The 20,572-nt window shown below is 44.7% G+C and overlaps 1 protein-coding gene across 1 annotated transcript in view; it reads left to right on the top strand.

Moving 5' to 3' along the window:
- Window positions 1–3,216: 3,216 nt before the first annotated feature.
- Window positions 3,217–20,572, top strand: part of ILDR2 (immunoglobulin like domain containing receptor 2) — a 28,133-nt gene continuing 10,777 nt past the window's right edge. Inside the window, exons 1-3 of the mRNA XM_044285866.1 lie at window positions 3,217–3,301; window positions 3,599–3,655; window positions 19,081–19,227. Of these exons, the coding sequence (XP_044141801.1) occupies window positions 3,217–3,301; window positions 3,599–3,655; window positions 19,081–19,227 (289 nt within the window). The remainder of the gene's footprint in view (window positions 3,302–3,598; window positions 3,656–19,080; window positions 19,228–20,572) is intronic.

The raw sequence follows: 20,572 nt of genomic DNA, 5'->3' as shown, positions 1-20,572 counted from the left end.
CTTGTGGCCCCCACACAGTATCATCTCTCCTTGTGGCCCCCACACAGTATCATCTCTCCTTGTGGCCCCCACACAGTATCATCTCTCCTTGTGGCCCCCACACAGTATAATCTCTCCTTGTGGCCCCCACACAGTATCATCTCTCCTTGTGGCCCCCACACAGTATCATCTCTCCTTGTGGCCCCCACACAGTATCATCTTTCCTTGTGGCTCCCATACAGTATAATCTCTCCTTGTGGCCCCCACACAGTATCATCTCCCCTTGTGGCCCCCACACAGTATCATCTCTCCTTGTGGCCCCCACACAGTATCATCTCTCCTTGTGGCCCCCACACAGTATCATCTCTCCTTGTGGTCCCCATACAGTTTGATCTCTCCTTGTGGCCCCCACACAGTATCATCTCTCCTTGTGGCCCCCACACAGTATCATCTCTCCTTGTGGCCCCCACACAGTATCATCTCTCCTTGTGGCCCCCACACAGTATCATCTCTCCTTTTGGCCCCAAGTGTTTTTTCTTCTAAGTGGGTATATGTCACAATACATTTTTTAATATCCTTAGAATATTTTTGATATCGCCCAACCCTAGACCCAAATTTGCTCATCTCTAATCTGCATTTTAAGCAAAATGGCCGGAGAATCCCTTTAACAACTCATTTACATCTGAATAAAACCCTATTTCTCTGCGGTGCTGACCCAGTCCTACCAGGCGCAGTGCCGGTTTGAGATCACCATGGCTGATGATGATGCCCTTTAAACCCTGTCTCTTGGTTTTGCTGCTTCCGATCCTTTGTCTTTCTTCCGTCTTCTCGTGTTTATTGCGTCTTATTTTTATGAACCCATTAACCATGAAATTAAAGGTGCCTTCAGGGACTCGTGACTCAGACTTGTAATCACAGATCTTTTACTTGGGTTTTATGAAACTTGGGTTTAAGGAAAATAAACATGTTTTCCGATGACTTGTGTTACTGGACCAACGGCGTTTATGGCTTTGTGATGGGATCTGCGCAAAATGTATCATCAAGAAAAAAATCACTGTTGATCGCTGTAAATGATCAATTCTTAGGGCTCATGCAGACAAACCTATTTTTTTTTTTTGCGGCCCCCTATGCGGAACCATTCACTTCAATGGGGCAGCAAAAAAAAACGGAAGATTGCATTCCATGTCCATATGTCTACATGGCCGCTCTGTAAAAAAACAGAACATGTCCTAGGACAAGGATAGGACTGTTCTATTAGAGGCCGGCCCTTCCATTCCGCAAAATGCGAAATGCACACGGCCGGTATCCGTGTTTTGCGGGTCCGCAATATGTGGACCTCAAAACACCTAACGGTCGTGTGCATGAACCCTTAAACTGTGAGGAAAGGGACCAATGAATACTGACGCCTCAGGATGTGGCCCCACCCTGGAGGAGGTTTCGGTGCCTTGTTGGTGAAGTTGTAGGGTTTAAAATTGCCCTGAGAATCACTAGGCAATATTTTTTTTATTTATTTTTTTAGTAGGTCACCATTTACTTATGAGGGTCTTATAGGGATTTCCCCAGAGGGGGAAGGGGGATAATCCAAGTTAATAATAATAGTATCATTCTTCCTGATCCCACTAGGGGAAGCTCACTGCAGACTGTGCTGTTATGGGGTTGGATGAGCGCTGTATAATTCTCAGTGCAGGGAGCTCCCCCTAGTGGTGGCTGCAGAATTTTATATCACGTTATTCTATAGCTGCATGCAGGGGTTGTAGAATCTGTACAAAAAAAAATAGAGCTCTCACTACTATAAAATGTTTTGGTCCTATTAAAGTTAAATGGGAATTAAATTATAGGCAAACTGTTGTGCCCTAAACCTCCCCCATTAACACCTTCACATATGTAAACCTCCAGTAATATTTAAGAAGACCCGTCCCCTCTTCTGACATGATTTTAGTAACATGATTCCCTACATAAAAACAATTCTGGAGCATCTATTCTTGTGGCATTATCTTGTGTCATTCCTCTGTTATTCCTACTACTAGTTCATGAATGAATTGCCAGAAGTGTGCAATGAGGGTCCAGATGGGTGCTACCAGCTGGGTGTGTGTCCCTGCACAGTCTGACACTGGCAGAACTGTATGGATAATGTCAGACTATGAAGGGACATCCCCCCCAATTTAGTAACACCCAGTTGGACCTTTATTGCGGAGTGCTCACAATTCATTCATAAACATCTAGTAGGCATAATGGAGGAATGGTACGACATAGAGACATAAGAATTCTTATTACATGGGGAAAGCAAATAGTTACTAAGACATGTAAGGAAATGATGCAGGTTCTATTTAGGTGTTTACCGGGGTTACCAATCATCCAGAAAATCTTGGACAGTATTGGGGAGGTCCTATTTCTCCTTGTGCAGATTCAGCTGGTGTAGGAAGTCTTACATCCAGTACTCCTTGGGGGGAAAACTATGCAAATTAGGTCTCATTCATGACCTTGATTGATCCCACTTGTAGGGTCCCATGATCCCAATTGGTTTTCACTGGAGAGGTTACTGGTTTGCTCTCCAGTAATCCAGTTCAAGGAAATTGTGAACCATACAACTTCACCAAAACTCTCTGAAAGGCTCTTCCAGGGTGGACCCAGTATTCCTTCAGAAATCTTTTTAGGACAGTCAGAAATCATTGATGATCCAGTGTAACATGTATTTATCTAGAGAGGATTGGTGGGCAGCCAATGGTAGAGAAAGGTCTTCTCCTATGTGTTGGGATCTCATCTTCAGGAATGTTTGATATAGATGTGTTTCATCATCAGAAGTCATTGATGACCCAGTATAACATGTATTTATCTAAAGAGGGGCAGTGGGCAGCCAATGGTGAAGGAAAGGTCTCCTGCTATGTGGTAGGATCTCATCTTCAGGAAAGTTTGACATACAGTAGATGGGTTTCACGCTCAGAAGTTATTGTTGACCCATTATAACATATATTTATCTAAAGAGGAGCAGTGGGCCGCCAGTGGTCGAGAAAGGTCTTGCCCTATGTGGTGGGTTCTAATCTCCTGGAAAGTTTGACATAGATGGATTTCACTATAAGAAGTTATTGGTGACCCAGTATAACTTGTATTGATCTAAAGAGGAGCTGTGGGCCGCCTATGGTTGAGAAAGGTCTTCTCCTACGTGGTGGGATCTCATCTTAAGTAAAGTTTGATGTACATGGATTTCACTATAAGAAGTCATTGATGACCCAGTATAACATGTATTTATCTAAAGAAGAGCAGAGGGCGGCCAATGGTCAAGGAAAGATCTTCTCCTATGTGGTGAGATCTCATCTTCAGGAAAGTCTGACATAGATGGGTTTCACCATCAGACGTCATTTGTGACCCATGATAACATATATTTATTTAAAGAGGCGCGGTGGGCAACCAGTTGTTGAGAAAGGTCTCCTCCTATGTGGTGAGAGCTCATGTTCAAGAATGTTTGACATCTGACTGGTGGTACTGGCTCCTGACCAGTTCTGCTCCAGAAATGTCTTCCTCCACCGTGCTTTTCTTCTCACTTCTGCCCATTCTCTTCTAGGGATGATTTTCGATAACTGATTCTAATTTCTGTCTTTTCTTTCCTCTTTCTCTCTTCCAGGCAAGACAGGGGTGCTTGCTGATCTGTTGCCCAGTTTTGAAGTGGAAATTATGCCAGGTACCCAGTGTCATCTTCTAAGTGTTTCTACAGATCTGTTATTCATCCATCTGTCTCTTCCATCTGTCTTCACTCTCCTCCAGGTCAGGTTTTCCTAATAGGACAAACTCTGTATTACTCCGCTCATGTCTGAGGAAGGTCGATAAATTGTTACTGGAATTATTCTATAGCATTTTGGCTACGATTAATATATTCATGATCCTGGGCAGACACAGACAACAGAGGGCCCCATGTAAAAGCACCTGGGGCCCCTATAGTCTACCAGAGCTGCCAATGAAGCAAGAGGGTGGTTCCTCTCATAGAGCTCTCTAGAAGGTGTCTCTACCGAGGGGGGTTAATACATTTTAGCCGTTTTGGAGCTCTCTGCTTCTTTGTAGAGAAATGTTAATGAGCTGTGAGACACATACAACACGTTCATACACGCACATACATGCACACAGAGATACATATGTACATTCACAGAGGCACACAGATATTTAGACAAACATACCCATAGATATATATGTACAGACAGAAGTATATGCAGATAATTGCATGCACCTTTTCAATATTCACACATACATGTAGTGTACATACATGCATACATACCTGTATACTCGACTGTGTCTGCCCCAATACAGATAGGCACATCCATATGGACAGACATTATAGACACATTCTCATACATCTATATACAGTGTCACACGGACTATTTCATACATGGATACATACATACAGATACATTCGTACATGGATACATACACAAATATTCCTAAACACATCAGGCTATTTAATAAAGGGGTTATCCAGGATAGGTCATCACTATCACATCGGTGGGGGTCCGCCACCCATCAGCTGTTTCAGGGTGCCACCGGGCTCACCGGAGATCTGATTAAAGCAGCAGCTCACCAAGCACAGCACCGCACATTGAATAGTGGCTGTGCTTGGTACTGCAGCTCAGCCCCATTCACTAGATCCAAAGTAGCTTCTCTCAAAACTTTAGTTTAATGCCGTATGGAGATCCGTCTCCGTACAGCGTTAAAATGTACGGCCTCTGATGAGGCGAAGTGAGCTGTTCCCGAAATCTTGCAGTATATGATTTTTAAACTGAAAAAACTGTCTAAAGCTTGGATCCAAACTGGGCTTCCGTTCCGAAATACCAGTCGGAACCAAAGCCGAGTTTGGATCCAAGTTTTAAAATGGATTTGCAGTTTAAAGGCTGTGTACACCTTTGGGGGCAAGTTTTTTTTATTATTGCATTGTATTCATTATGAGCTATTCTGTCTTTTCCGTCATCTGGGGAGCAGACAGACTCTTTATCTCTATTATAAACACTCATTATAGCTCAGCTCTTAACTGATAATAATGTGCCTTAAATAAGTGTTTATGACCTCTCAGTAAATTAGAGATGAAAGTGAAAGTACCAGTCACACAGCTAGAAAAAACTGGTAGCCCTTTGTGACAGAATGGCTCAATATTTTTAATAAAGGCCAATTGAAAAAAAGATTTTTAGTCAGAAATGAGTAACATGCACTCATTTTAAAAAATTGCCTCCGAAGGTGTACATACAACTAAAATTTCTTAACTCATCGCGTTATCTTGAGACAAAAGCCATTGAAAAGCAATTGAAGGTGTTTGCTTAGATTAGATAACACAACTCAGAAATCTCAGAAAACAGAAGTGTTAACTCTACTCCATCCGTAGCCTTTAAAGATCAAATACCGAAGTTATTCAACAAAGTCTCGCAAAACTTCAGGAATAATTCACTTCGCCTCTTCGGAGGCCATACATTTTAATGTTGTACGGCGATCTCCGTACAGCATTAAACCAAAGTTTTGAGCGAAGTGACTCTGGATCTAGGATCTGAAGTTCGCTTCGCTCATCACTACCATTCACTTCAATGGGGCTGAACTGTATGTAGGCCATGTGGCCGATGTACAGTATCATCACATGGCCTAGGAAGAGGCCGCCCATGGAGCACTCCGCCTCTTCTAACAGCTGGGTGTAGGACCCCCGCTGATCTGATAATGATGACCTATCCTGAGGATAATCCCTTTAAGACCTGTCAGCTACTTTGGCTGTATATAATTAAAGCCAATGTAAACGGCCGAAAATGACGTTTGTTAATTATCTTAAGCCAGTGGGCCTCAAAGTGCAGTGTTCCCGGGTCCCAAACCTTCCTCCTGTAGCTTCACTGAGTCAGAAACCCAGCACAGGCAGTTGCCTGTTTAGCGCTTGCACTGGGACAAGGTGACCAGGCGGATGAAGTTTAAAGATGATGGTGACATCACAGAGGAGAGAGGTGGAAGGGGAGGAACGGCACAAGTTTAGTGGCAGGCTCGGAGTCTTGGAACTCGCTTTCAGACGAGCGAGTGTCACGCAGAGTTTGTATGCAGCAGCCCCCGTCCTGACCTCCCATAGCATTAGATTGATTTATGATGCTATATAACCCTTACAGTTCTGGAATGTATTGGATAACAGTGACATAATGCTGTCACTGTTATCCAATATACTCCAGAACTGTAAGGCCCCTTTCACACGGGCGAGTTTTCCGCGCGGTTGCAATGCGTGAGGTGAACGCATTGCACCTGCACTGAATTCACTTCAATGGGGCTGTGCACATGAGCGGTGATTTTCACGCAACGCAGGCCCCATAGAAGTGAATGGAGCTGCGTGAAAATCGCAAGCAAGTGCAAATGATTTTCACGCATGGTTGCTAGGAGACGATCGGGATGGGGACCCGATCTTTATTATTTTCCCTTATAACATGGTTATAATGAAAAATAATAACATTCTTAATACAGAATGCTGAGTAAATTAAGGATGGAGGGGTTAAAAAAAAAAAAATCTAACTCACCTCATCCACTTGTTCGCGCAGCCCGGCTCGTCATCATTCTTCTTCTTTGAGGACCTGGGAGGAAAAGGACCTTTGGTGACGTCACCGCGCTCATCACATGGCCCATCACCATGGTGATGGACAATGTGATGAGCGCGGAGCCATCACATGGCCAATCACCATGGTGATGGACGATGTGACGGACCATGTGATGAGTGCAGTGACTTCACCAAAGGTCCTTTTCCGCCCAGGTCCTCAAAGAAGAAGAAAGAAGACAAGCCGGACTGTGCGAACAAGTGGATGAGGTGAGTTTATTTTTAATTTTATTTTTTTTAACCCCTCCATCCCTAATTTACTTAGCATTCTGTATTATAACCATGTTATAAGGGAAAATAATAAAATCTACACAACACCTAACCCAAACCCGAACTTCTGTGAAGTCGATACCGACACTGGATGCAGTGGTGGGTTCCTCTGGGCTCTCGTCAAGACGATGGGCCTCCTGGATTATTCTTTGAACTCGTTAAACTCTTGTATCAGAGCTCCTGTTATCTCATTGAGCGGTTTGATGTCTCTTCCATTTTATTTAGCAAGGCAGAAGACATGGTCGCCCCCTGCCTCCTCTTCTGTTCCCCTTGGCTGCCTTAGGGCTCATGCACACAAACTTATCTTTTGTCTGTTTCAGTTCCGTTTTTCTTTGCCATTGACTTTAATGGGGCCACGGAAAAAAAAGTGGAAATGAAACGCATGCATTCCGTGTCCGTATGTCCACATTCCGTATGTCTGTATGTTCCGCCCAAAAAATAAAACGTGTCCTTTTATTGTCTGCTTTACGGACAAGGATAGGGCCAAAAGTACCGTTCCGCAAAATGCAGAACGCACACGGCCAGTATTCGTGTTTTGCGGATCTGCAATTTGCGGACCGCAAAACAACAATGGTCGCCTGCATGAGCCTTTAAAGGGAACCCGTCACCACATACCTGGAAATTAAACCTTCTGAAGATGCGCGCTTGTCAGTTGAAACTCTCTTGGTCCCATGTTGATATGTGGCAGCAATTTGGAGAACTAAGCCTTTGTAGTTTATGCAAATTATGCACATGAGCTCCTAGGTGCAACCCCCGCGGTGTCAGGCTATTTTCAAGACTCCCATAGCAGTGAATGGTGGGTGGCCGCATGTAGAAGAGGAGAATTAAAGGGGTTATCCAATAGTAAGACTACCCCCTACAATGCCCAGGCCCCTCCTATAGACAATACTTACCTGGTCCCTGGCACCCACGTCCCTCCGGATCCCTGCACGGCCACTGGAGACGGGGGGATCGGCCAATAGCAGATGGTGACAGTGACCAGCCTCCCTAGCATCGTGGGTGAGAGGCAGGGATCCAGAGGAACACGGGTGCCGGGGACCGTGTAAGTATCATCTATCAGAGGGGCCCGGGCATTGTGGCTGTCATTTGTACTATTGGATAATCCCTTTAATTTTTCTGTAATTTTATTTATTTTTTGTCTCAGGGGGAAGAGTTAAAGGGGTAATCCCATCTGAAACAATGGGGCATATCGCTAGGACGGTGCGGGGAAAGTGGTAGCTGGAGGTCCCTGGGTTTCCCTGGGTTCGACCACCACCAAGCACTCTCCCCATAGCGAATGGGAGCGCACCCCGCTGGCGCGGCCACCGCCCCCCATTCATTTCTATGGGGCCGACAGAAATAGCCGAGCCAGCTCTTGGCTATTTTTGGCTGCCCCATAGAAATGAATGGAGAGCAGCCGCGCATGCACGGTGCCCCCTCCTAGACTTAGCCAGCTGTGTTTACGAAATAGGTGGGTTCCTAGCGATATGACCCTATTGTCTCAGATGAGAATACCCCCTTATATTGGTTGTGCAGCACTAGTATATGACCTATCCTCGGAGAAATAAAAAGTTATGGCTCTTGGAAGGTGCGGATAAAAAAACTGCAGCAGAAAATGAAAAACGGGCAGCGGTGCCAAAGGGTTAAAGCTCTACACGATATTGATTTCACAGAGCCGCTTAGCAGCAGCATGCGGTCTTCAGTCACGGCTCCCATCCCCCCCATCCATATTACTGCACATACATCAGGTCACTCGCTTTCACTGTGATTAGAGAATGATGATGTAGATCTCCTAATTAGACTCGCTGGATGATGCTCCCGGGGATTAAAGTCGGGGTGACGGCTTCAGGAAGTTGCGGAGTCTAAGGTGTCCCCCCATTGTTCATTCTCATGGGGGGAGACTTGAGTAATTCGTTCCAAGGCTAGTCGCCTCCAGATTACAGGTAGCAGGAGGGGTCAGTAACAGGCATCAGGGTGAGGGATCGGCAGGAGACAACACGGTAAGGAAATTAAAGGCAAAGGTCGGTACATGAGTAGTCGGAGAAGCAAGATCAAACTTACCTCTAGGGATGACCATGCAAGGAAATTAGGAAATTCTGGACCAGGTCTTTTTTAAAGGTCCCCACAGGCAGATGAAGCATCACACTGAAGTATTAAAATTCTTACATGGACCTCCTTTAACCAGGGGGTCTGACTATACACCCTAATAGAGCGTAGGATATCATATGGAGTTCCCCATAAGCCAGATAATTTTTATAGGAGGCCTGTAGTAATACTTTTCTCCTGTAGTGGCCGCTGCAGAACAACAGTATCACAGATCACAGGGCGGTTTCAGGAGCCAGATTTGTGGCGATCACTTGATCGCTGCGACGGTTGTCTTTAGAGAAAGGGTTGTGTTGATTAGATTAGTTATTTGGGGATGTTTGGGTTTAAAAAAATAACATTTTCTAACAGTTTGGGGCATAAAAACCTGTCTTAGGCTGTGTTCACATCACGTGATTGCGTTTGGTGCGTGCGTCAGGATAACTTCTGAATGTAGCCCAGTGGGGGAGGGCTCCTGCTTCGGCCAGTTGCCTTACAGGCAGACTCAGGTTGGTCAGAAAGGGAGAGGAGACACAATACAAGGTGTCACCTCTCTAATCACCTGCGGTCCAAGCGATTTCCGACTTTCAGTCCCGTAGACGGCGGTTAGAGGTCCTCGCTCACGGTTTAGTGTTCTGATTTATCTTTTTGGTTCATCATTTCATTAAATATTAAGAGGTGGATAATTGATTGTGAGTGAGTCACGCACGGAGTCAGCATTTCCTCTCGTCTCTTGCCCAGATTTCTCCGAGTCCCCACAACATTTCGCAACAAAACAGCAACATGTGCATTTGCCTTTAGGTTACTTCTGCTTGTACTGTTTTAGTGCCTTTTTTTGGTGTGTATTTTGTAATTTAGGATAAGATATGTGCCAAACCTGCAGTTAACGTCAAGATTTGCTCATTTCTGCTTTACTTGGCTTCTACCGATCTTGATTGATCTCATGTCTTATACTCTAGTTATAGCCAAAGCTGCATTCTAAATTCTGAAGCATGCATTCATGTATCACCGCCCCTCTGTCAGACATAGGACGTAACGGTTTAGCGCTGTGTCAGTTATCTGATCTCCCACAATCCACTCTCATAGCAGCAACATTGCTGAGTCCTAAATGTAGCTTCGTATGTGAATAGAGTAGAATATAATTCAAGATCGGACCATAAAGATTCTAAAGATTGTATACAGATGTCCTTGGTGGGAAGGTCAAGTGCATGGTGAATGTCCCCTTTAAATATGCACCATGGCAGCTGAAGGGATTGACCCTTTGTGCGCTGGCTAAAGGAAATGTAAAGCAAATATTTGATCTCCAAATGTTATTCTTCAGAAATGTATTTCATCAATTCCCTATAAGCCATCCGCCTGGAATCATGGAGAGAGCGGACTGGTGAATAATACATGCTATGGATTGTTACACTTCATCATTCATGCCGGCAATTAAATATTCATTAAAGGAACAGGCACACCGGTGGAGGGGGGAAGAAGCATTAGAAAGGGGCTGGAGGGTTCAAAAAAGTATTCTGACCTAAAAGTGAACAAAAGTGAATGCAGATAGCTCTGTCCAGTATTTGAGGGAGGACTGAGCAGCCAGGGAACCTGTGGCCCACCCACTCCCTTACCCTCCACTGTTACTCCCATTCCTCTTACTGGGGTTCTGTGCCTGTTACTGAGGGTCTTGTGCCTGTTGCTGTTATTGAGGCCCTTTGGCTTCCGTTAGTACTTGGGGTCCTTTGCCTGATGCTGTTACTGAGGGTCTTGTGCCTGTTGCTTCTAATGGGGGTCCTGTGCCTGTTCCTGAGGATCTCGTGCCTGTTGCTGAGGCCCTTTGGCTTTTGTTAGTACTGGGGGTCCTTTGCCTGTTGCTGATACTGAGGGTCTTGTAGCTGTTGCTGCTAATTGGGGTCCTTTGCCTGTTCCTGAGGATCTTGTGCCTATTGCTGAGGCCCTTTGGATTTTGTTAGTACTGGGGATCCTGTCGCTGCTACTGAGGGTCTTATGCCTGTTGCTGTTACTGGAAATCCTGTGCCTGTTGCTGTTATTGGCAGCCCTGTGCTTGTACTGTAGCTGTTACTGAGGCTCTTGTGCTTGTTGCTGGCATCCCTGTGCCTGTTACTGTTATTGACAGCCCTGTGCTTGCTGCTGTTACTGAGGCCCCTTGGCTTTCGTTAGTACTTTGGGTCCTTTGCCTGTTACTGAGGGTCTTGTGCCTGTTGCTGTTACTGAGGTCTTTTGGGATTTGTAAGTACTCAGGATCCTGTTGCTGTTACTGAGGGTCTTGGGCTTGTTGCTGTTACTGAGGCCCCTTGGCTTTCGTTAGTACTTTGGGTCCTTTGCCTGTTACTGAGGGTCTTGTGCCTGTTGCTGTTACTGAGTCCCTTTGGCTTTCGTTAGTACTGGGGGACATTTGCCTGTTATTGGCAGCCCTGTGCTTGTTGCTGTTACTGAGGCTCTTTGGCTTTTGTTAGTACTTGGAGTCCTTTGCCTGTTTCTGTTACTGAGGGTTTTGTGCCTGTTGCTGTTATTGAGGGTCTTGTGCCTGTTGCTGTTACTGGCAGTCCTGTGCTTGTTGCTGTTACTGAGGGTCTTGTGCCTGTTTCTGTTGCTAAGGATCATCAGTCTATCACTAAAATAGTGATAAAAACATCACTACTCCCCCCTTCTTGTGCTATTGAAGGTGAAGCAGTGTCTCTGAAAAGGGGAGGGGCATAGACCTACTTTATAGCTGGGAGTCAGCTTGCTACAACAGAAACCACCCCCTGACTTCCTCTGCTATGGAGACCTGTGAACCCAAAACACCCCCTTTACTGAAGCCCCACCCTTTCCAAGCATTATTTTTTTTTTTTTGCAGAAATGTGCCCTTCTTTTCATCTGAATGGGTCTTACAGAAATCCCTGTGCATAATGCAGAAAACAGCCCATTTATATATCCGGAACAGATTTTCGGTCTCACTTAAATTTAAAATTTCAGTTAAAAAAAATTGAAAGGTCTAAAATTCCTAATATATTTTTATATACAGACTAGAGCTTCACTTTACTGACTTCCAAATCTCCTGCATGGACATATAAACTCTACCTGAAGTCACCACTAGAGGGGGCTCACTGCATACTGTTATACATTGTAAATCTAGATGTACTAGGCTCCTGAGCTCCCTCTAGTGGTGGCTGCAGGCAGCAAAATTGTATCACTTACCTTTATATTCATGCAGAGACAGCCAGGGAGTTGATTGGACCATTAGTGTTGGGTCACTTCTTATGGTCTTGAATAGGGAACCTCCATGCTTTATATGCTGTATAATGTGGGGGTGGGTCTTCCATTCGGTTGCATATGGGAAGTGAAATAGATAAAGCTTATTGTCTAGTGGGAAACAGATCAACATCAAAAACATACTTACCATATCAACCCGCCTCTGTGAAAATCCCCATATCCACCAAATACCAATCACCTTTGGGTAGGGCTTACATAAGGCCTACCTATTTTTGACCCAGGACAGCCCAAATTTGCCCGACCAGTGGCTCAGGAGCCACATTATAGCTTTTGACCCCCCTTTCCCCATTTATTGTGGCTTATAAGTTACAAATGGTTGAGAGATGAAGAAGCAGCAGAGCGGGCGTACATACGGGATGAAAGGACTGCACTTCCCTCCACGCTGAGTCGGTATTATTGAGCCGGTCCCAGCTGTGTATTATGTAATTGGAGCGACCTCAGCACAGTCACGCTATAATGAGTTTGTTGTAAGAATCGCGGGCTTCATCGAGCCGTGGTCAGGGTCAGGTGTATATTCACCCCCGCTGAGTCACAGCATAGCCAGATACCTAGAGAGAGTCCGGCCCTTTATCTGACCAGGCACGACGATATCCTCCACCTCACCTAACACAGAAAATGTCAGCGTGATAATTAATCAAATATTACCAGAGTCTGAATAACAGAAGAATATTCCATTATCCACACTAGACCCTGACCCCCGACTAATGAGCATTTAGACTGCAGTTCCAGTCATATTCTCAACGACAGCATGTTCTCTTATAGTTATATTCTTGTACATAGGAGCAGTATTATAGTAGTTATATTCTTGTACATAGGAGCAGTATTATAGTAGTTATATTCTTGTACATAGGAGCAGTATTATAGTAGTTATATTCTTGTACATAGGAGCAGTATTATAGTAGTTATATTCTTGTACATAGGAGCAGTATTATAGTAGTTATATTCTTGCACATAGGCGGCAGTATTATAGTAGTTATATTCTTGTACATACAGTCATGTGAAAAAATTAGGACACCCTTTGAAAGCATGTGGTTTTTTGTAACATTTTTAATAAAAGGTTATTTCATCTCCGTTTCAACAATACAGAGAGATTAAAGTAATCCAACTAAACAAAGAAAACTGAAGAAAAGTCTTTTCAAGATCTTCTGTAAATGTCATTCTACAAAAATGCCTATTCTAACTGAGGAAAAAGATAGGACACCCTCACATGTATTCCCTCTTAAATTGGCTCAGATCTCACACAGGTATATCACACCAGGTGCACATAATTAGTAGATCGTTACTCTGCATGTTGAATGAGGCTTGCCCTATTTAAACCTCAGACATTTAGTTTGGTGTGCTCCTGACTGTTGAAGTGAGAGTGAGCACCATGGTGAGAGCAAAAGAGCTGTCAGAGGACTTCAGAAAAAAGATTGTAGCAGCCTATGAGTCTGGGAAGGGATTTAAAAAGATCTCAAAAGATTTTGAAATCAGCCATTCCACTGTCCGGAAGATAGTCTACAAGTGGAGGGCTTTCAAAACAACTGCCAACATGCCCAGGACTGGTCGCCCCAGCAAGTTCACCCCAAGAGCAGACCGCAAGATGCTAAAAGAGGTCTCCAAAAACCCTAAAGTGTAATCTCGAGAACTACAGCAGGCTCTGGCTACTGTTGATGTAGAAGTACATGCCTCTACAATCAGAAAGAGACTGTACAAGTTTAACTTGCATGGGAGGTGTGCAAGGAGGAAACCTTTGCTTTCCAAGAGAAACATCGAGGCCAGACTGACATTTGCCAGAGATAAAGTTGACAAAGACCAGGACTTCTGGAATAATGTTCTTTGGACAGATGAGTCCAAAATTGAATTATTTGGACACAACAGCAGAGGACATGTTTGGCGTAAACCAAACACAGCATTCCAAGAAAAGAACCTCATACCAACTGTGAAGCATGGAGGTGGAAGTGTCATGGTTTGGGGCTGCTTTGCTGCAGCAGGACCTGGTCAGCTCACCATCATAGAATCCACGATGAATTCTACTGTGTATCAGAAGGTGCTTGAAGAACATGTGAGACCATCAGTTAGAAAATTAAAGCTGAAGCGGAACTGGACCATGCAACATGACAATGACCCAAAACATACTAGTAAATCAACCAAAGATTGGCTGAAAAAGAAGAAATGGAGAGTCCTGGAATGGCCAAGTCAAAGTCCAGATTTGAATCCCATTGAGATGCTGTGGGGTGACTTGAAAAGGGCTGTACGTGCAAGAAACCCCTCAAACATCTCACAGCTGAAAAAGTTCTGCATTGAGGAGTGGGGTAAAATTTCCTCAGACCGATGTCGAAGACTGGTAGATGGCTACAAGAACCGTCTCACTGCAGTTATTTCAGCCAAAGGAGGTAACACTCGCTATTAGGGGCAAGGGTGTCCTATCTTTTTCCTCAGTTAGAATAGGCATTTTTGTAGAATGACATTTACAGAAGATCTTGAAAAGACTTTTCTTCAGTTTTCTTTATTTAGTTGGATTACTTTAATCTCTCTGTATTGTTGAAACGGAGATGAAATAACCTTTTATTAAAAATGTTACAAAAAACCACATGCTTTCAAAGGGTGTCCTAATTTTTTCACATGACTGTAGGAGCAGTATTATAGTAGTTATATTCTTGCACATAGGAGGCAGTATTATAGTAGTTATATTCTTGTACATAGGAGCAGTATTATAGTAGTTATATCCTTGTACATAGGAGCAGTATTATAGTAGTTATATTCTTGTACATAGGAGCAGTATTATAGTAGTTATATTCTTGTACATAGGAGCAGTATTATAGTAGTTATATTCTTGTACATAGGAGCAGTATTATAGTAGTTATATTCTTGTACATAGGAGCAGTATTATAGTAGTTATATTCTTGTACATAGGAGCAGTATTATAGTAGTTATATTCTTGTACATAGGAGCAGTATTATAGTAGTTATATTCTTGTACATAGGAGGCAGTATTATAGTAGTTATATTCTTGTACATAGGAGCAGTATTATAGTAGTTGTATTCTTGTACATATGCATGTATTATAGTAGTTATATTCTTGTACATAGGAGGCAGTATTATAGTAGTTGTATTCTTGTACATAGGAGCAGTATTATAGTAGTTATATTCTTGTACATAGGAACAGGCATACCGAGGTGGACAACAGCCCAGAGACAAAACAGAATACTTTATTAAACAGTACATGACCAAAAATGACAGTAAGACCTGGACTAACAGTTAAGGGCACCGTGGCAGATGGAACACCCCTGGACCAAGTGCACGCATTTGACCTGGGAGTATAAGTGAGCCCTGTTCTTCACAATACCCCTGATGCTGAGGGTAGGCTTTTACAAGGGCTCACCAGGTCGCACCTCCGGGATGGTCCTGGTGCACTTGGCCACCTACCTGCAAGGGACAAAGGCTAATGCAAGCACCAGCGGCCCAGGTAAACACAGACAAAGTCTGGAATGGCAAATGAACTGGAACCCAAACATACTAGAACACAGGACACTGTTCAGACATAACTAAGAACACAAGAAGCGCTGACATGGAACTAGCAGATGTCTGAACCCCATGTGAACACTGCTACACAGCGGTCGCAGGAACAGCTGCAGACATAGGCTAGGCCAGGATACGGATACCGAACAAGCAGGACATAGAGAGAGTGTGGCAAAGCACAAACCCAAGAAGGCCAAGGTAACATAAAGCATGTTAACATCTGTCCCGGGAGACATCGATGTTTTACCAGACGACCACACAGAAAGGGCAGGTGGCATAGATCCTGGAGACAGCCTAGTCTTAGGCCCACAGCTCATAGGTATTATTAGCTGAGTACTGAGGGCGCCTGACCACGTGGTAAACCAAACTCAGACCAAGGAACATTAACCCCACATGAACCAGGACAAACAAGAACATAGAGCATCCATATACACGGGCCCATGTTCACACACCTAAGGCCACAGCCAGTATGCAGAGTGGCACCAGTGTCAGGAACTACGCAGTGATATGGACGCGGGGACACACAGTCACAGGCCACAGTTCACACACAGGAGGCCGCGAACTACACGTAGCCCAAGGCAACCAACCTACACAAGAGGAACCTGCAGCGAGTAGTCCACAGCGACTAAAGCGAGCACAGGGATCTGCACTGTGACACTGATGAAGGTTCTCCGAGCACCCACCCACCCCGGCAGTGGAGACCCTTGGCCTGCATACTCTGGCCTTGTCACAGAACAGATGAGGTTTTAGTAGACATAGAATTCTAGTTTTTTTAGCTAATATTTCTTTCTGCCATACATATGGAAAAGAGTAAAATTAAAAGATCAAAATTCTCTTCATATGGACAGTAGTGCTTTTCTCCAAGATAGATTCCAAGTGCCCCCCCCCCCACCCCCACCCCTCGCCCTTCTTGTAATTCCTTCTTACAGTCTAATAGGAGTTTTATTTGCATTCATGGCTCAGAACGGTGTGCAGCTTTCAGGACACCATCGCTCTGGACCAGTCTGGACCATGGGGTTGAGGAACAGCGCTGAGATTACTGGTGAAGAGGAGCTTAGACGTGTTCAGTACAAGGCGTCTTCCATAAACAGCGCAGTTATTCTGGAGTGTATAATAAGCAGATATGGCAGTGTTACCATAGTGAAATGAGCAGCATTCCCGTACTGCCGAGTGCTAATAAACCTCTACCTGAAGGCGGCTGTAATAATGTGTTGTCAGCGGCGTACGTAGGTGCTCCTGTCTTCTGACTCCCTCTGCCCTAAACTAATGGCTCATTAGCGGGTGTGGAGTTTAAAGGGGTTGTCTCATCTGAGACATTGGTGTTATATTGCCAGGATATGCCACTAATGTTAGATTAGGTGCAGGTCTCAACTCTGGGACATGCCCCTATCTCCAGAATGGGACCCCATGAAGTGAGACGAGAGCAGCCGCTCATACGCCTCCCCCCTACATTCACTTTTATGGGAGTTCAGAAAACAGCAGGGTGCTGGCTCGACTATTTTCAGCAGTGAATAGTGCGGTAACCGCGCTTGTGCGGTGTCCAGTCACTCCTACGGGACTTGAATGTCTTGATTTCCTTTGGGAAGCCAGTTAGAAGATGACCTTTGTGAGCCTTCAGCCTCCACTATGGAGAACTCACTGCATACCTATTCATACAGCTGTTTTCTAGCTCAATTGGAGCTCTTTGAACGTGTATGCAGTGAGCTCCCCCTAGTGGCAGCTTTAGGAAGCCTGCAATTTATCGTTCAGGTCTTTGACTTGCGCTAATTTCTTCATTTTATGCAGGAACCGATACTGGCCAGGCCGCTATATGTCCTGTAACTCATTTTATCCAGGGGATTCAAAAGAAGGTGCACTTACCCTTTAACTACTAGATGGATGATCATAGAGGATTGTTTCCTAATTCTTCCTAAATACAGACACTCACAGTCCATCCATACCACTCTGTGCTCCTCCAGATCTCATTCATCACCCCCATTTTGTGTCCTTCACCTTTTCAGTTTTCTGAAGGTTAACTCTAACTTGTCGTAACGTTTCTCATGCAATATAAAAGTTCTGGATTCAGGTGGTTGTCTTCTAAAGGTAGAAGGGATTTTATAGTCACTGTTTATATATACTGTGCAGAGTACCAGAAGTACTAATTCATAATGAAACCTTGCATGGAGACCTAACCTTTGGATGATGTCTCTTAGCCATTTACCACGCTATAAGCACCCATGACTGTCCATTGGTTTGGCCACAAATTATCATGGTCACATAGATAGAGCCCTCACATTTAGAGTAGTTTTAGGTAAGTTTCGACTAAGAGAGTTTGGCATAATTAAGCTGAACCAAAATCCAAAAAGTTTTGCCCAAGTTTGTTAGTTACGTTTAGAATACTTCTGAAATCCTTGTTTTTAGACCATTCAAAGCCGTCGTCACTCCCAACAGCTGCTGAAGTCTCTTGGTGGTGCCAAAGGTATTCTTGGTCTCTATCGAGTGCTGCAACCACTATTGCTCATTGGTGGTCTGAGCTCGCAGAGTCCATGTATTTGTGAGAAGATTACCCTTTGGTGGGACATCTCGTTGAGTCCTCATGCACATAAACATATGTGTTTTCTGGTCTGCAAACTGTTGATCTACAAAATTCGGATACCGTCCATGTGCATGCCACAATTTCATTACAGAAATGCCAAAAACGTACAAGAATAGGGTGTGTTGTATAGTTTGTGGAATGGCCATACGGATGCGAACAGCACACAGATGATCCGTATTTTTTGGGAAATGAACTGGTCCACCTGCTATCTTCAAAAAATGCCTTTAGAGACAACCATCCCTGCTTTGAGTGGGTTGTGTCATCAAAATTGGTCTAGCCATCAACATTGTGGTTGGGGCCATGCAGTGACCATTACAGAGCTCATAGAAGGGAGTACTGAGTAGAGACCCCCTCCATCCTTCTATCAGAGAAGGAGGTACTTTAGTGAGACAACCCCTTTAAAGGGATTTTCCAGGGTGAAAAAACTGGCAGCGGGCTCAGAAGTTAGACAAGATGAAAGAACCAATACTCTTCACACTGATCCCCCAACGCTTCTGTTCCGATACTTACCGGGTCCCTGCCGGTGTCTACTTCCTGGCCACAGCAGTGACCCACAGTGGTTGGCTGAGCAGGCAACAAGAAACCAGCAGGGAATCGGGCAGCATGGGCATGGTTGGTAGGTATTGGTTCTTTTATTTTGTTAACCCCCTTTTAGCTGAAAAATCCCTTTAAACAATGTAATTACAGAAAGTCAAACAGAAAGTCATGTTCCTTTAACTCCTACTCGCAGGAAGGCACAGAGAGATCTCACGATCGACTGACCAGAATTTTACTATGGCAGCACGGTATCTTGGTGTTGCCACATCTTCCCTGCTGTACACTGATCAGCATATCTTCTTTGTCATTTGCAGAATGGGTGTTTGTCTGCCTGGTCATCGTCGGCACGTTCCTCTTCTTCGCCATGGTGGGCATTTGTTGGTGCCAGTGCTGCCCCCACAGCTGTTGCTGTTACGTTCGCTGTCCTTGCTGCCCGGAAACCTGCTGCTGCCCAAGAGCCCGTGAGTATCACAACTGTCTCTGCTGTACATCCTCATATGAGTAAATGGAGAACTTTTAGGTAGACCTGCTAATGCCCAGAAGAATAACTGCCCCTGACCCCCTCATTATAATCCACCCTCTTTTTCATTAAAGCGTGTAATATATATTGCTTTAAACTAGGGCTGCACGAAATGGGAATTTTGTGCGATTGCGATTAGGGCCATAAAAATTGCGATAACGATATGCGATGCAATATTTTAAGGGAATTGTGCTAGAGGTCTATTTGCTTGGATTTTCCCATATGAGCCGCTGACGCCGCCACAGGAACCCCTGCCGTGACCCATCGCCCAGGTACCGTATTTTTTTGCTTTATAAGACGCACCTGATTATAAGACACCTAGGTTTTTGAGGAGGAAAATAAGAAAAAAAAAGATTGTGAAGCTTTTGGTGGATTTTGAACTAATGGTGGTCTGGGTATGACATTGTTATAGGGGATCTGTGGATGGCACTGTTATGGGGGACCTATGGATGATGCACTGTTATGGGGGATCTGTGGATGACACTGTTATGGGGGATCTGTGGATGACACTGTTATGGGGATCTGTGGTTGGCACTGTTATGGGGATCTTTGGATGGCACTGTTATGGGGGATCTGTGGATGGCACTGTTATAGGGGATCTGTGGATGACACTGTTATGGGGGATCTGTGGTTGGCACTGTTATGGGGATCTGTGGTTGGCACTGTTATGGGGATCTGTGGTTGGCACTGTTATGGGATCTGTGGATGGCACTGTTATTAGGATCTTTGGATGGCACTGTTATGGGGGATCTGTGGATGGCACTGTTATAGGGGATCTGTGGATGACACTGTTATGGGGGATCTGTGGATGGCTCTGTTATGGGGGATCTGTGGTTGGCACTGTTATGGGGGATCTGTGGTTGGCACTGTTATGGGGATCTGTGGTTGGCACTATTATGGGGATCTGTGGTTGGCACTGTTATGGGGGATCTGTGGATGGCACGGTTATGGGGGATCGGTGGATGGCTCTGTTATGGGGATCGGTGGATGGCTCTGTTATGGGGATCTGTGGATGGCACTGTTATGAGGGATTCTTGGATGGCACTGTTATGGGGGATCTGTGGATGACACTGTTATGGGGGATCTGTGGTTGGCACTGTTATGGGGATCTGTGGTTGGCACTGTTATGGGGATCTGTGGATGGCACTGTTATGGGGGATCTGTGGTTGGCACTGTTATTAGGATCTGTGGATGGCACTGTTATGGGGATATGTGGTTGGCACTGTTATGGGGGATCTGTGGATGGCACTGTTATGGGGGATCTGTGGATGACACACTGTTATGGG

The sequence above is a fragment of the Bufo gargarizans genome, chromosome 3, assembly GCF_014858855.1.
Source record: "Bufo gargarizans isolate SCDJY-AF-19 chromosome 3, ASM1485885v1, whole genome shotgun sequence".
NCBI classification, from domain to species: domain Eukaryota; kingdom Metazoa; phylum Chordata; class Amphibia; order Anura; family Bufonidae; genus Bufo; species Bufo gargarizans.
The sequence above is the reverse complement of the archived record's forward strand: the minus strand, read 5'-3'. Positions and strand labels throughout refer to the sequence as shown.